This window comes from Arachis duranensis, chromosome 8, assembly GCF_000817695.3.
Source record: "Arachis duranensis cultivar V14167 chromosome 8, aradu.V14167.gnm2.J7QH, whole genome shotgun sequence".
NCBI classification, from domain to species: Eukaryota; Viridiplantae; Streptophyta; class Magnoliopsida; order Fabales; family Fabaceae; genus Arachis; species Arachis duranensis.
In genome coordinates this window covers 11,215,004-11,232,250 of record NC_029779.3, presented here as the reverse complement: position 1 = coordinate 11,232,250, position 17,247 = coordinate 11,215,004, and the positions used below count along the sequence as shown (strand labels likewise).

The window sequence follows — 17,247 nt, the reverse complement described above, 5'->3', positions numbered from 1 at the left end:
TATTTTAATAATTTTATTTGTTGATTTTAATTATATATATTTTATATAATTAGATCAACAACTAAAATTAAGGGAATATCAGTATCTATAAAACACCTGAAAATGTTCAATAGTATATTGCGTGACACTATATATATCATGATTATTATATTAACATCTCATGAGAGCATTATACATTATACTAAACATAAGTTCTGTTATGACACTTATTTTATTTATTTGTTTTGGGGGCAAAAGGGAAGTAAAGGAGAGAAAGAACATCGACGCCATATGCCCATATTAATGTAATGATATTATGGCGAAGGATAATGAAACAAAAATGACAATATATTTGATCCACACAGAAAACTAGAGGACAATGAATAAAGCTAAATTGAAAATGTTGCAATGGGTATGGTAGGACCACTGCATCTGCGGGAATGCCCAGCAGAGATTGTTACCAAAATGGATAAGGTCTGTTAGCCGAGTTAGATCTTGCCCCCACAATCATCAACTACTATTCTTTCTTTATTTTTTTCCAAACATCCATAATTTACAAAAGAAACTTAACTACCTGTTTTTATATGGAAGGAATACTTCAAAATTGTTAAATAATTTAATATGAGAACTCAACCACAATGTATGGCAGGCATGCATGATTGCCACCATGCAAATAAATGCAGAAAATGGCGAACAACAACCACAACCACTTTAAGATCGATGAGATGAGAAGCAACCCGCATTTAATAGAATTAATTAATTAAATATAGCAACTCATGCAAAACCCCAATAATGAAAATGAAAATTAAAATTAACAATAAAATACTCTTGTGCGCACAATCTGCAGAATCTATGTACCCAACAAACAGTAACAGAATTCAAAGATCAGAATCAACACTCAATTTTCAGCGTTCGGACATTCTCTCGCAAAATGCCCTTTCTCCCCACAGTTAAAACAACCTCCACCACCACCGCCGCCGCCGCCTCGTCTCCGGTTTCCACCACCCTGTCCCTGGTAACAATCTCTCGCCAAGTGACCTGTTCGTCCACAATTGTAACACTCAGGGCCTCCTCCACCGCCATAACCTCCTCCTCTACGACCACCGCCTCCACCTCTTCCGTAACTGTAACCGTCACCGTCGCCCCGGCCTTCACCGCCGCCATAACGCCCACCGAACCTTCCACCACCCCTTCCTCTTCCTCCTCTTCCCCCTCCACCTCGAAAGCCACCACCAAACGGGCGAGATCTAGTCATGGAGGAGACATCGACGGCCTTAGTTCTGCCGGCATCGCCGTAATCAACGGCAAACTCAACCGGCTGGCCCTCGGAGAGTGTACGGTAACCGTCGGATCGAATGGCAGAGTGGTGGACGAAGAGATCCTCGCCGCCATCGTCGGGAGCTATGAATCCGAAACCCTTCTGTGCGTTGAACCATTTCACTGTGCCCGTGGATCTCTGAGTCTCCGCTGCCATGGCTTCTCAAAACCCAAAACAGAAAGAAGAGAAGGTTCTGGAAAGAAATTAAACGTAGAAGTTTCTTTTTTCCGTTATGTTGGGTTTGTAAAAGGTTAGTAACGTGACGCTCAATTGCAGTGTCAAGCTGAGCAATGTGATTCGTCCATTCCTGTGGAAGTGAAAGAAATAAGATGTCTACCCTACTACCCATTTTCTCTTATTTAGATGCCATATCCACTATTATCAGTCCATTATAATATAAATTTTATATTTAAAAAAATATAATTATTNAATAAATATATAATATTTGGCTTTTGAGATTTAACAAATATTTTTATATATATAATTTATACGCCTTTTTCTATTATGATAAAAGTTCAATTTAATTTTAATATATTATTTTTTTAATTTATAACATGAATAATCATTAAAAAAACTAATGTAAATAGATAATTCTGTAAAAATTTTAGAGTTATGTATCAAAATTATCTAACCTAGATATGGGATATTTTCAAGCTAAGAGAATCACTCATGGAAATTAGTTATTGATATTGGACACTAGTACCAGGCAATAAAAAAAATGAGGATATTATGTATTATTAATAATTTAATATTGGTAGCAACTTGTTTTCGTTTGGCGGGACCAAAATCAATTATAATTCCAATCCAATTGCTGGTTATCCGTTTGGCTTTTGTTTGGGAGTTGGGACATGGACATGGGCTGAACTCTCGTGCTGATTAGGCTTGATCTCTATTTGTTTTGGGTATGGAGACATAGGCCCAATAAAAAAAGTTGTGCTATTTATCATGCTAGCCCAGCCCACACAATGTGAATGACATTTTGCTCAACGCTTGTGCTATGAGTTATAACTTATAAGCCTCCAATTGATAAGCTTCTCCATTAACCCACCCAGCAACATCTACTTTCACGATCATTTTCTTGAAGCCCATCGTGCATGCAAGCTCCAACACCTTCACCATTCCCCATAGCTCCGGTGCAAAAATCCAGCAATCCACTGCCCTTCATCGTTCCTCAGGAGTCCGCCACATCCGCTTCACCCATCTCTCTAGCCACGACCTCCAATTCACAAGCTTCTCCATTTTCATTCCTCCACAACCAACCTGGTAAGTCCTCTCCACAGCTCCTTTAATTTTAATATTGTTTGATGATATCTGTTTGACATACAGTTTCTTTTAGAGTGGTACCGGTTCTTTTAAAAGTGTGGAATTTTTAATTTTATTCATTTAAAAATTATTAAATTAAAATTTTATTTTATTTTTAATTAAACTAATTTAAGTACAATTTGTGATTCGGACTAGATCATTGAACTATTACATTTAAATATTTTATTTTATATTCCGATTTAATTTCGATTTTTGCAACCTTGAGATGTTTTGGAATTAGTAAAAACTGAGTTAAGTTAACTTTAAATAATTAAATAATTTGACTAAATTTTTATTTAATAATTTTTAATTATTAATTTCACATAAAATTAATAAAATTAACGGCATGTTTTTCGGTTGCATTTCATAGACCGGATAACCAAAAAGAAAAAAATTTCATGGTCTGCCGTAAAGAATAGGGAAAAGACAGAGAAATTTTTAACAAACGAGCATCAGCCATCAAGAATCATTCATGGACGTATTGGACGGTGCATGTGATCAAGTGGGGTAATCTGTGACAGTGTGAGCGTAGACCCCACTCCTAACCCTTTGCTTTGGTTTTTGGTTCGTTAAATACAAACCAGTAAAACCCGCCATCCGAAAGGAAACAAACACATGTTTTTGGCTTTCATTTGATTCCTTTTCAACCAAATCCCCAACGTTACGTAGGAATTTCTCTCTTTGACTTATTAATTATACTTATGCCATTTTATTCTTATTTTTTATTTTCGTTCACCTCCAATAATTGAATATTTGGTCGACCTTCCTTGCTTATCTTATCGATTACTTAAAAATTTCTCAATTAAAATCAATATTTCTAGTGGCCTGCATTTAATTGTCCAATGCACTGACATCATTGCTTGCAGCTTGTTATCTTTAGTTTTTGTATGCTTAGCCGTGTTATCCTTAAGTCATTGCTTAAGTAGTAAAAATATATTTTATGATTATAAATTAAGTTATATTACTAATGTATGAATGAGTATATGTATTAAGGATGGTTCTGAATCGGTAATGATGTGCTTCGGGAGTTGAGGTGTTGTGTCAACTGCATTTTTTAAATATGTATATGTAAAACCTGTTTGTGCCAAATGTTTATTCAGTGGTTCTTAGAAAGTTTTTCCATTAAAAAAAATAAAAATAAAAATAACAGCTTTTTAAAATGAATTATTCATGGTGAATACTATGGTGCTTATAATATGGTATTTATTTACTAAAAAAGGTTAAAAGTTATTATTTTATTTAAAAAATATAAAAATAAATAATTTTTAAAAAATCAAAACTTATTACAAAAAGTAAATTAGACAATATTTAGACAAAAACTCATAGACACCTAGAATTGGTCATTATTCATTGTCAACAGAAAAGAAAAGAAACTCATTGACGGAGATCATTGAGGTGTAAGTTCTATTTCATGACTCCATAAATTTTTCTTTATTAATAAATTCTGTACCAACTAACCCTATCCCAACATATCAATCTTGTGCTAAGAACAAACAAAAATAAAACTAATTTAATGAAATGCCATTTTTTAGCTCACAATAACAAGGAAAAAAAAAAACTTTCTTACCAACAATTTTTCTATGAATTAAATTTGATATATTAACAATATTCAGTTCCATATTATAATTATAATAGAATAAAAATATATCGAAATCTTTTAATAATATAGTATATAAATTTCTTAATTTTTATATTAAAATTTTGTTACAAATGTACAAAAATATTTTTTAATACATTTTTTTCTTTTTCTTTTTTCGTTATATCTTTCTTTCTTTTAATTGAATAAATGTAAGTTCATCTTCTAAATAATTTTGTAATATTATATGTTTTTTTTTCTTTTTTATTTGATTTTTTTGTTTTTATTCTTGTTAAAAAAGTAAAATACAAAAAAACTAAGAAGGTAAAATAAGAAAGAAAAGATGAATAAAAAAAATGATGATGATGAACAAGAAAAAGAAGTAGTAACAAAAGATGAGAGGAGGAAGAAGAAAAGTTTTGAATTATGTAAAATTTATCAGAATACAAAAACATCAAAATTTCTTAACAATAATAAATAAATGTCTTAATTTTTACACTGAAATTTTAATACAAATACACAAATATTTTTTTTAATGCTGCATTTTATCTTTTTTTTTTCTTATTTATTTCTTTCTTTTAGTTAAATGAATGTAGGTTCATTCTCTTCTTTATTTGATTCTTCTTATGAAGAGAGTAAAATAAAAAGAAGATGAACAAGAAAAAAAAAAGAAGAAGATGATAATGATAAAGACGAAAAAAGTTTTGAGTTATGCAAAATTTATCAAGAAATAATACTGAAATTTTTTAACTGTTAGAAGTTTCTCAATTTTGACATTGAAATTTTTTAATTGTGATACAAGGTTTTAAGAGGATTATCTTAAGTAATTTCGGTGCATTGAGGGTTATCATTAAGTAATTTTGGTGTATTATAAATTTAATTTCAATGCATTATGAATATAAATAAAGTACACTTTTTGTCTGAATTTATTTTTGGCATGCATCTCAATTAATTCTGAAATTATAATAAAAATACATTGAAATATTTTAATAATAGCACATAAATTTCTTAGTTTTTTACACTAAAGTTTTGTTAAAAATGCATAAAAATATTTTTTTAATGTTATATTTTTTTCTTATTTTTTTATTTCTTTTAGTTGAATGAATATAGGTTCATTCTCTTTCAAATAATTTTGTAACATTATATATTTTTTTATTTGTTTGATTTTTTTATTTTTATTCTTATTAAAAGAGTAAAACAAAAAGAAACTTAAAATGGTAAACTAAGAAGAAAAAAATGAATAAAAAAAAGATGATAATGATGAAAAAGAAGAAAAAAGCAGCAAAACATGAGGAAGAAGAAGATAAAGAGTTTTGAATTATGTAGAACTTATCAGAATAAAAATATATCAAAATTTTTTAACAATAACATATAAATTTTTCAGTTTTTACACCGAAATTTTGCTATAAACCTCAATTAACTCAGAAATGTATCAAAATTACTTAATAATTGCGACACACAAACTCAGTTTGAAAATAACACACAAAAATGATTGAATTATAAAAAAAACATCCAAATCAATTTTGGATTAAACAACGTTATGATAAAAATTTTACGATAATAATAATAATATCGACGATATGTATAAAAAGAAGATGATAATGACTATAATGATGATGATCATGATGAAAAAGAAAGAAAAAAAAGAAGAAAAAAATAAAAAAAGAAAGAGGGGATGATGATGTTGGTAAAGACTGAGAATGATAACAAAAAAGAAAAAAAATATAAAAAAAAACGAAGTATCAAAGATTGAGCAAAAGAAAACCGTGCAACAAAAACACAAAAAAAATGTGTGCATACAAGTGTAATAATTTAAATAGATTTATTTAATTAAATGATTTATATGTAAAAATTAATTTTAATCCTAAATAAATAAAACCGTGACCTTAAATACATATTATTCTTCGTATTTTCAATATATCTAATATCATGCCTTATTCTGTCATTCCTTCTTAACACAAGGTGGACTAAATATTAACTAATAACCAAGGTTTTGAAAACCGGATCGGACCGGCCGGTTCGACCGATTTAACCGTGAACCGGCGCAACAAACGGTCCGGTTCTCATATAAAAACCGTCCAAACAAAAACCGTTTAAGAACCGGCGAATCGGTCAAAAATCGGCCGGTTATGCTAAACGACGCCGTTTTATAATTAAAATAAAAAATAAAAAAACGGACCCGACCCGACCCGCTCGTTTAGCACGGAGCACCCCACCCTCCTTTCTTCCCCCGACCCCATTCATTCATTCCCCCTTTCTGAATCATCTCCAATGGAGAACGGAGAACCCTAGCCGCCCTAAACCATAGCCCCCTGTCGCCATCCTTCGTCCCCTGGTGTCGCCATCCTCAGCCCCAGTAACCCTCAAATCTCCATCGTCGCCTTCGCCTGGTTCCTGCCCAGTAGCCCTCCATCTCCATCCTCTGCTCATCTTCTCAACACCAGCACCGCAGCACGCAGTCAACACCGGTAGCCCTCCATCTCCATCGCGCGGTCCTCAACAGTCAACACTCAGCACCGGTAGCCCTCCATCGACCCCAGGTGAGTGACTCGTCCTCTGCTCATCTTGTTTGTTCTTCGCCTCTGCTCATGTTCTTCCATCGACCCCGGTAGAAACCTTGCATGAAATTGATACTCTGTGAAGTGTGAACTTCCTCTGTGAAGTGTGAACTGTGGCTGTGGCTGATCAATTTAATCTCTGTGGACTATGAACTATGGCTGTGAACTGTGGCTGTGGCTGTGAATTTGATACTATGTGCAGTATGAACTTCCTCAGTAGAAAGTAGAAACCTTGCATGAAATTTATAATCTGAAAACTAACTTCCTGTTTGTTGCACAATTTCATTTTGTTTGTCAATTTGTGTTTGATCCTTGGCTCAATTTCTGTTTGCTGCTGAGCATAGGAAATTAATAATCTGAAAATTAAGCAGCCTGGTCTTCTATTTTGCTTCATCTGTAAACTGTTCAATTTCTATGAATTTGTTCTGTGAACTGTTTAATTGCTGGAACTTCATCCGTGAACTGTTCAATTTCTGTGTATGTTCATTGTGATGTGTTGTGCTGTGGTTTTGCGGCTGTTTTTACTTTTTAATTTCATATATGTTTTATTAATTTCGGTTATGGAAGATAGTATTAATCAAGAAGCAACTGCTGATAACAATGCTTCTGTGAATAATAACATGCCTGCCGATACTCCACTTCCGAATGATGCTGCTAATCCCAATTTCCGTAGTGCTAACGATAGTCAGTCACAAGGTTCTTCTAACCTTAGGGGAAAAACAGATTTAGCTTGGAAAAACAGATTGAGTTTGGATTTTGATACGATCAATATGTATTTGGTTGATGATATTTTATGTAGTATTTTAAATTTCGAAGATATTTTAAGATTTATATCAGACTATAATTATATTTTAGGATGTGTATTTATAATTTATATATTATTCTATTCTAAAACGGTTTTTCCGGTTGAACCACCGGTTGAACCGGTTGGATCAGTAAACCAGTAAACCAATGATTAGAGCGGTTTAATGACCGGTCCGGTTTTCTGAACCTTGATATAAAGACAAATTCGTACTTAAAAGTCGCCAGGAACGGAACAAGAGCAAGAAAAAGAATAATAAAAAATCAGAGCAATGCCTTGGCTTCAATCCTGAGCCGTTTCACTCTATTATCTGTTTTAGAAAGTTGAGTTGTACAAAGAGACTTGAGAGTTTGGTAAACACATTGTAAAAATTATAATTTAACAAAATATCATTATTAATATAATATTAAAAATAAAAAAATGTAGCAAATTACGAACCAAGTTGTTGGGTAAAACAAGGACCCGTGGCTGCGCCGCATTAATTGCACTGTGCCACACGAAAAGTAGCGCCACACGAAAAATATTAGAAAAAAAAAACAAATAAAACAGAATTTTTTTTTTTAAGTAAGAGTCTCCACCTCACAATTTTATAGGGGAGTCCAAAGAGATTATATTATTTAAAAAATGACATATAATTTATATAAAATGAGAGAATGATATTTTTATTTATAAAATAAATATTTTTTTAAGATTATTAAAAGTTGCTCCTTTAATTCAATCTAAATAGAGAAAATTGAGTGTATTTAGATATGATAGTTATATTTTTTGCTGATATGTAAATATATTCGTTTGAATAAGCATGGGTGGCAGGGTGGCAACTGCATGAGTCAACCTGTTACATTAGTTTGCTTTTTTTTTAATTGTTTTGCGATTTTAACGCAGTGACGCGCAAGTTTCCCGTGTGGTTCTTGTTTTCTTTGTTGAATAACAATGGAGAGATTGAACAGTGGCGTGGGTTCTTCTTCGATTAGGAGGCGCTCACTCAGCATATCCATCCACGTCAGCCACCGCACGGAAAACGACGATGACGCCGAGAGCGAGAGCGTTTCAGAAGCCGGTGACATTGGAGATCGCGCACTTCCGAGCAGAAGGTTCAGCGCTACCAACAGCTTCAGGTTCTCCTTCGATGAAACAAAATCAGATGAGAATGGCGGTACTGCTGCTGACGTGGAACAACTGCAACCGCCAAGAGCCTCTTCTGCTATTAGGCCTTTGCCACCTCAGCTCGTAGCTTCTCCTCTTTCCACCACCGATGCAGTTTTGCCTTCTGAAGAACCAAAGAAAGTGAGCTATCTATCTCTCTTCTCCATCTCATGTTTTCATTTTTAGTACTTTTAATTTAGGACAAGATTTGATGTTTATGTAAAGTGTTATATGTGGATAGATCTAATCATATATATCATGGTATGACTTACATTCTTTTTTGAATGTGTTTGTACATTCAGGAAACTCGTAAAGGTTTGCCAGAGTTTCTGGACTATGCTTCATGTATGATTCATATGGCTGTTTTCGGAATTCTAGGGGTACGTAAATATCCTCTTAAACTTAGTTGTTAAACTTAATTAGATTACTAACTTTACAGTATTTGCTAGCCTGTAATTGATGAGTGCTTAATTGCTTATTTTGATATTCTTTAGCTGGTATTAAACCAAGATTCTAATAGCCACAGTAACTATATGTGCAGGTCTTAACAAGATATTTACTGCAGAAGCTATTTGGCCCTGGGGAAGCCAATTTAACAAGCAACAAAACTGTTCTTTACCTTGATCTTCCTGCTAATATGGTAGCCGTTTCTTTCCATGTTATTTTTCTTGCTATTTTTCAGATATCACATTATTATTATTATTATATGCTTAAAAGCACCATGTCCATGTGTGTTAAATTATTCATATCTTTTTGCTTTTATAACAGTAGTCTAAATTTGTAGCACTTTCTAAGCTGAAGGTGGGGCCAAATAAGAAAGTTTTGGTTTCTGATCCTGTAGTTAGTGGAGCTGCTTTTTCATTGTGTACTTTTTAAATAAATCTAGAGAGTTGAACAACTGAAAATCTGATTTGAACCTTCCTATGATATTCAACTAGTGATGCGCTTAAGGCCTTTTTCTAAAGAACTAGACAGTTACAAATTAGTTATGAATCCTTCTTTACTACATAATAATAAATGGTACGCTTAAACTGATAGCAAAATAAAATTGCTGTTGGAAAACAATGAAACTTAATGTAATTATTTTACATGTTATTTCAGATTGGTTCATTTTTGATGGGATGGTTTGGTGTTGTATTCAAAGCCGACATATCTCAAGTTTCAGAACATCTAGCTATAGCAATAACAACTGGTTACCTAGGAAGCCTTACAACTTTCAGCGGTTGGAATCAGAAAATGCTTCAACTCAGTGTCTCGGGACATTGGCTCTTCGCCATACTTGGTTTTTTATTTGGTAAATAGGTCTACTAGATAAGAGAAGTTTTCTTTTAGTTATAAACATGATCTTAGTCTTATTGAATTTTTGAAGTGTTTTTGCCGGCTATTTAGCATTTAACATTACTGAGTGGGTTTGCAACGTGGTTTCTCAGGCTTATTTCTTGTTGGATATTCCATCATAGTTGGAATTGAAACTGCCAACGGATTCAAGTGGCTTCTAAATAAGCTGAATATGTGTTCAGGAAGTGGTGATAACTCTGAGATCAACTGCAGAGTAGATAGCCCCCAACGTCAGTTGGCAGCTATGACGATGTTCTTGGTGATTTTAGGAATATTATGGGGTGTGAGTGGTGCATTGGTGAAGGCTAAATTCAAGAATGGTGGAAGTGGTGCCGAGTTATGGTTCGCTTGCATGGTTGGACCTGTAGGCGTGTGGATTCGATGGTTCTTAGCTCGGCTCAACGGTCGTGGATTAGGAAGGGCAGGGTTGTTTAAATGGATGCCATTTGGAACTCTCATTGCCAATGTATCGGCTGCTTGTGTAATGGCTGCACTTTCCACCATAAAGGAAGCAGTAAGTTTCTTTTGTGCTCCTCTGTCTCCCAGTGCTCCAATATTTGCTTCATTTGCTAATCTCTAACCTAATAATAGTAATAGGATTACAATTAAATTAGATACCATCGAGAAATTGTTACAATTGTGTCTAGACTCTAGATACATTGATTTATGAATGTACAAAAAAAATGTTAGTACAACCATCAAAAGTAGCGTGTTAAACATACAAGAAATAGCAAATTAGAATCATTTGTACATTTAGTATTCATATTAATATATTCCTGATGTAAAGATTTTATTGTTACAAATCCAAATCTTCAACAACCTCTAAAGGTGGGTTCATATGAGCCATTCACAAAAAAGTTGTAGTGTGATTCATGTGATGTGATATCTAATGGTTGGTATGAAGTCTATAAAGGATTTGTGATATAAAGTTTAGTTTTAGATAAAGAGAAACCAATTTCACATTGCAAAAAAAAAAAAAAAATTATTTTTCTCATCACAAATTTTGCAGGTCAATACCAAAGATTGTGACACTATTGTAATTGGAACACAGTTAGGTCTCTTGGGGTGTTTGAGTACTGTCTCAACTTTTGTAGCTGAATTCAATGCAATGAGAGAAAGCAATCATCTTTGGAGAGCCTATGTGTATGCCATTATCACAATGTGTGCCTCATTTGTCCTTGGAATCTTGATCTACTGTGTACCTGTTTGGGCAACGGGATATGATACTAGCACATAACAATTGGGGCATAGCAGAAGGTAATATCTACTTTTGATCTTTGGACAGTGTGTTTGTTGGTGGAAAAGTCCAAGTTTTACCACAAGATCCTTCTTAATTTAGAAGCAGTGAAATTTTTCTACAAGGAAGGACTCGGGTATGGAGAAGCAGAGTGATGCAATTTACTATTTCTCTTTGAGGCTCAATAATTTCTATAGAACTTTGAGCTGATAGGACTTCAATTAATGTTTGATGAGCTTTCAAATGTTTAATGAATTTAGATGAGCCATGTTATGAGGAGAAAAAAGATGACAAAAGGGTACATATATAATTTCCCCAAAAGAAACTATGGTCTATGGCTAATGAGTCTCCAAGGTCTAATACAGTTGCTGCCAGAGATGATAAGTTTATCATTAGAAAGAAAAAGATGCTATTGGAAAAGAGGAAAATGGTGACAAGAAATTGAAGCATATGTTGACAAACTTGCCAATCAGTGATGCTTTTAGAGCTAGAGTTACAAAACCTTGGCCTTGCTTATGTTCATAAGTGTACTTCTAATTAACGTAATAGACGGTAATAAAAGCAACAATCCTTTTATACCGTTGATTGCTTTCTAAATCAAATATATGGATTTGCATATGATGACTTCTTTTTTTTCTTCTCTCTCGCCACTCTCTTACAAAATTATCTCATCTCTATGACTTTATTTTACAGAGTATATACTATACTTGAGTAAAGGGTCTTTGACATGTAAAGCTATCGTTTATTTATTCACGACGCCTACAAACTACAAGAAATAAATTATTGAATGGAGACACTAGGCGTGCAAACACGTTCTCGCCTACGGCAGCAACATTAATGTATGTGTTAGGTGGCTGAATCCAAAATTGAGCAACTCAAAGACGAAAATGTTTGTTAGTATGTGTGTATTTTGATAAACGTCTACAAATATTTTTACATAATTAATTAATTCAGATAAAAAAGCAAAAAGCACAAACAGTCAATTATATTTTAAAAAAAAATCACAGGTGAATCAAATAATCACGGTGGTAATAAGTTGTTGAATTCGTTGTTAATTATAATTTGTGTAGATACATATGTAAGTATGCATACAGTTCCCTCTTTCCTCTAATTATATCATATCTACTATAATTTGGGGAGTAAAATGACTTTTTATCCAAATTCTACCAACGTAGTGGCTCTGCGAAGCCAGAATTTTATTTTATTTCTTAAATTTTTTTTTTATCCTTTCATTTCTTCCTCAATCTGTTGCTCATTTTAGATGTTTAGTTTTAAAATTTTAAACGTTTTTTTCTGATTTAAAAAAAAACGGATAATGTAAATAGATCATGAATCCAATCGAAAAATAAAATATATCTAAATTTTATAAAATTTTAAAAGTAAATAATAATTTTTAACTAGTAAAATATATTTTATGTCAAATTTAATAGTAAAATAATTTACACAATTAATTTTAAATTTAAATAGTCAACTTAATATTTTAAATTGCACATCTAAACAGTTTTAAAATAAAAAGTTAAAACATAAATAAAAAGTTTAATCAAATAACACACTGTTTATGTTGCCAAAAAGCATATTCGATTGCTAAGAATAAAAAATAAAACATTTTAATATGTATCAATTGTATATACTTGGATTGTACTGATATTTAATTTCATGTTATTATCAAGTTAGCAAAAATAACTTTTTTTTACCCTATTTCTTAAATACTTATTCATAAGAAAAATTTAATTGGGTTATGAGGATTCTTTCTTAAACACTTTTAAAAAAAATTTAATATAAAAAATTTAATTATTTTTATCCATAAGAATATGGAAATTCTTTGTTGTGACCAGCCACGAAATATCAGCGTGGCTGATCAAACGGTTGCAAGAGGTGGGAAAGGAGTTCTTTGCCCTACCTCAGAAGGAGAAAGAGCCTTATGCTAATGACTCTTCTAATGAGAACTTTGAAGGTTATGGGACAAAGATGACCAAGAACCATGAAGAGAAGGTAGAGTGGGTTGACTATTTTTTCCATATGTGGCTCCTTCTTCTAAGGCCAACTATGACAAGTGGCTCAAAAACCTTCCTTCCTATAGGTTCGTGATTAATAAACTTAATTGATTAATTATTAATAATGCCGGATTATTTAATTAATTCATAACATACAAGAAGTATGAGTTATTTTATATAGTAACGGCTAGTAGATTAACACCAACCAAATAATTGAGCCTATTTGCAAAATGTTTAATATCTATCCATTAGATAATTTAGTGTTTGTTTAGAGGGAAGTTCTCTAGTGCTGACCGTGATTATCAGCATAATATATTTTTAAGGTGTGTTATAGTGAGAAGGTGATGCGTAGAAGGTGACTGCTGATAAATGGGTCATGCTCAACATTTTTTTTTCAATTTATTTATTAATTATATTTACGAAATTTAAATATCTTTGACCCTATTTTCAAAATATTTATTTTTTTATTGTACCTGTATTATTTCAATTTGAATTTAAATCCTAATGTCCTTCAATTTTTTTTCACCACTATCTGCTAATACTTGTGCTTAACTAATCTTTTTTTAATTAATTTGTTAACAAAGTTAGAAAAAATTTAACATATTTCAACTCTAATCTCAAATATTTTTAAATTCATTAAACCTTCGGTGGTACATTTTAATTTTAAATTTTTAAACTTAATTTCTAAAAAAAAAAAATTTTACCGCAATCTACTTTCATATGACTTCTTATACCGTTAGAGAATTGGCACATAAATTGCAACATATAATACTTTATTAACATCAAATATAATCTAATTACAACATAAAATTCAGCAAAATACACATAGCACCCACTTCTAATCACCACTTCTAATTACAACATAAAATTCAGCAAAATACACATAGCACCCACTTCTAATCACCACTTCTAATCAGCACATTAGTCATCTAAACTGTTATTATAACTCACAAACTCACTAACTAGCATTGCTAAGAACATTTTATTTATATGAGAAAGAATCAACTAACCGTAAATCTACTCTTATCATGAAGAACATTTTTTTTAATTTTGTTTCTCCCACCTATTAAATCATTGCTACTCCAAACTTTAGTCCAAAAATACACCTAAGGTAGTGATTGTCAAAAATAAATGCTCAATATTTGTTATTTTTCATTATTTTTAAAAAATATTTTCTTGCATTTTCGACTTCTAATCATATCTATTTTGCATTACAAAACAATAAATATCATCATCGAGCTTATAGGAAAAAAAATGCCCAAATCCACATATCATTAACCAACACTTAACTGTGACCCACGTACCAAGCTACTCTCCACACACCTTCCACACGTCACATTCTCATTATGATACATCTTAAAAGTATAACATGCTGATAACCAGCATCAGCACCAGAGAACTTCTCTTGTTTAGATGCTATTAAATTATTAATAAATAAAAATTTTTTTGTATAAAATATATATACAAATATAAAATAATTTTTATTTTTTAGATGAACTCAATTTTTTTATTGAAAGTTCATCTAAACAAATCCTTGATTATGTAACGTAATTTGTACCCAATTTTATGGATGGGTGACAGAAGAATACAACAAAGAGATGTTAAGGTTGACAAATGAGGCTTTAGAGCTTTTGTCGGAAGGGTTAGAGTTAGAGAAAAAAGCAAGGTTCTGAAAACCGGACCGGACCGGCCGGTTCGACCGGTTTAACCGTGAACCGGCGCAACAAACGGTCCGGTCCTCATATAAAAACCGTCCAAACAAAAACAGTTTAAGAACCGGAAAACCGGTCAAAAACCGGCCGGTTATGCTAAACGACGCCGTTTTATAATTAAAATAAAAAATAAAAAAACGGACCCGACCCGACCCGCTCGTTTAGCACGGAGCACCCCACCCCCCTTTCTTCCCCCGACCCCATTCATTCATTCCCCCTTTCTGAATCATCTCCAATGGAGAACGGAGAACCCTAGCCGCCCTGAACCATAGCCCCCCTGTCGCCATCCTTCGTCCCCTGGTGTCGCCATCCTCAGCCCCAGTAACCCTCAAATCTCCATCGTCGCCTTCGCCTGGTTCCTGCCCAGTAGCCCTCCATCTCCATCCTCTGCTCATCTTCTCAACACCAGCACCGCAGCACGCAGTCAACACCGGTAGCCCTCCATCTCCATTGCGCGGTCCTCAACAGTCAACACTCAGCACCGGTAGCCCTCCATCGACCCCAGGTCAGTGACTCGTCCTCTGCTCATCTTGTTTGTTCTTCGCCTCTGCTCATGTTCTTCCATCGACCCCGGTAGAAACCTTGCATGAAATTGATACTCTGTGAAGTGTGAACTGTGGCTGTGGCTGATCAATTTAATCTCTGTGGACTGTGAACTGTGGCTGTGAACTGTGGCTGTGAACTATGGCTGTGAACTGTGGCTGTGGCTGTGAATTTGATACTATGTGCAGTATGAACTTCCTCAGTAGAAAGTAGAAACCTTGCATGAAATTTATAATCTGAAAACTAACTTCCTGTTTGTTGCACAATTTCATTTTGTTTGTCAATTTGTGTTTGATCCTTGGCTCAATTTCTGTTTGCTGCTGAGCATAGGAAATTAATAATCTGAAAATTAAGCAGCCTGGTCTTCTATATTGCAGCTCAATTCCTGTTTGTTGCACAATTTCATTTTGTTTGTCAATTTGTGTTTGATCCTTGGCTCAATTTCTGTTTGCTGCTGAGCATAGGAAATTAATAATCTGAAAATTAAGCAGCCTGGTCTTCTATATTGCAGCTCAATTCCTGTTTGTTGCACAATTTCATTTTGTTTGTCAATTTGTGTTTGATCCTTGGCTCAATTTCTGTTTGCTGCTGAGCATAGGAAATTAATAATCTGAAAATTAAGCAGCCTGGTCTTCTATATTGCAGCTCAATTCCTGTTTGTTGCACAATTTCATTTTGTTTGTCAATTTGTGTTTGATCCTTGGCTCAATTTCTGTTTGCTGCTGAGCATAGGAAATTAATAATCTGAAAATTAAGCAGCCTGGTCTTCTATATTGCAGCTCAATTCCTGTTTGTTGCACAATTTCATTTTGTTTGTCAATTTGTGTTTGATCCTGTGAACTGTTCAATTTCTGTGTATGTTCATTGTGATGTGTTGTGCTGTGGTTTTGCGGCTGTTTTTACTTTTTAATTTCATATATGTTTTATTAATTTCGGTTATGGAAGATAGTATTAATCAAGAAGCAACTGCTGATAACAATGCTTCTGTGAATAATAACATGCCTGCCGATACTCCACTTCCGAATGATGCTGCTAATCCCAATTTCCGTAGTGCTAACGATAGTCAGTCACAAGGTTCTTCTAACCTTAGGGGAAAAACAGATTTAGCTTGGAAAAACAGATTGAGTTTGGATTTTGATACGATCAATATGTATTTGGTTGATGATATTTTATGTAGTATTTTAAATTTCGAAGATATTTTAAGATTTATATCAGACTATAATTATATTTTAGGATGTGTATTTATAATTTATATATTATTCTATTTTAAAACGGTTTTTCCGATTGAACCACCGGTTGAACCGGTTGGATCAGTAAACCAGTAAACCAATGATTAGAGCGGTTTAATGACCGGTCCGATTTTCTGAACCTTGGAAAAAAGCATTGAAGTCAAGTTTGGGAGATGAAAAAATATAACTAGAGATGAAGATTAACATGTATCCACCATGCATGCCCACAACCTGAACTTGCATTGGGAGTAGAGCCTCACACTGATATGTCAGCAATTACCTTGCTTGTCCCAAATAAAGTTTCTGGCCTTCAAGTTTGGAAGGACAACAAATGGGTCCCCGTTGATTATACTTGCAAAATGCAAATCTTTGTTCATATTGGTGGTCAACTTGAGGTAAACTGAATGTAGTGAATATATATAAACACCAAAAAACTAAATGTATATCAAAAATCAATCATTAAATTAATTATTATGTATTTATATATAAATATATTATTTAATTAATTTTTAATTT

The 17,247-nt window shown here is 33.1% G+C and overlaps 2 protein-coding genes and 1 pseudogene across 2 annotated transcripts; 2 read left to right on the top strand and 1 right to left on the bottom strand.

Moving 5' to 3' along the window:
* Positions 1-573: 573 nt before the first annotated feature.
* On the bottom strand, positions 574-1,648 carry LOC107460856 (glycine-rich protein 2-like). Its single transcript, XM_016079274.3, has one exon. The coding sequence runs from the start codon at positions 1,451-1,453 to the stop codon at positions 878-880; it is 576 nt and encodes a 191-aa protein (XP_015934760.1). The 5' UTR covers positions 1,454-1,648; the 3' UTR covers positions 574-877.
* Positions 1,649-2,328: 680 nt separating this feature from the next.
* LOC107460843 (uncharacterized) lies at positions 2,329-11,871 on the top strand. The gene is made up of 7 exons (XM_016079260.3): positions 2,329-2,560; positions 8,418-8,819; positions 8,981-9,058; positions 9,220-9,318; positions 9,780-9,972; positions 10,109-10,530; positions 11,026-11,871. The coding sequence occupies exons 2-7, from the start codon at positions 8,466-8,468 to the stop codon at positions 11,251-11,253; spliced, it is 1,374 nt and encodes a 457-aa protein (XP_015934746.1). The 5' UTR covers positions 2,329-2,560; positions 8,418-8,465; the 3' UTR covers positions 11,254-11,871.
* LOC107460737 (flavonol synthase 1-like) overlaps positions 11,588-17,247 on the top strand; it is a 6,160-nt pseudogene continuing 500 nt past the window's right edge.

Coding starts and splice junctions, on each gene's coding strand:
- LOC107460856 (XM_016079274.3), bottom strand. CDS start 1,453: ATGGCAGCGGAGACTCAGAGATCCACGGGCACAGTGAAATGGTTCAAC.
- LOC107460843 (XM_016079260.3), top strand. CDS start 8,466: ATGGAGAGATTGAACAGTGGCGTGGGTTCTTCTTCGATTAGGAGGCGC. Junction 8,820..8,980: donor CTTCTGAAGAACCAAAGAAA/GTGAGCTATCTA, acceptor TTGTACATTCAG/GAAACTCGTAAAGGTTTGCC. Junction 9,319..9,779: donor TTGATCTTCCTGCTAATATG/GTAGCCGTTTCT, acceptor ATGTTATTTCAG/ATTGGTTCATTTTTGATGGG.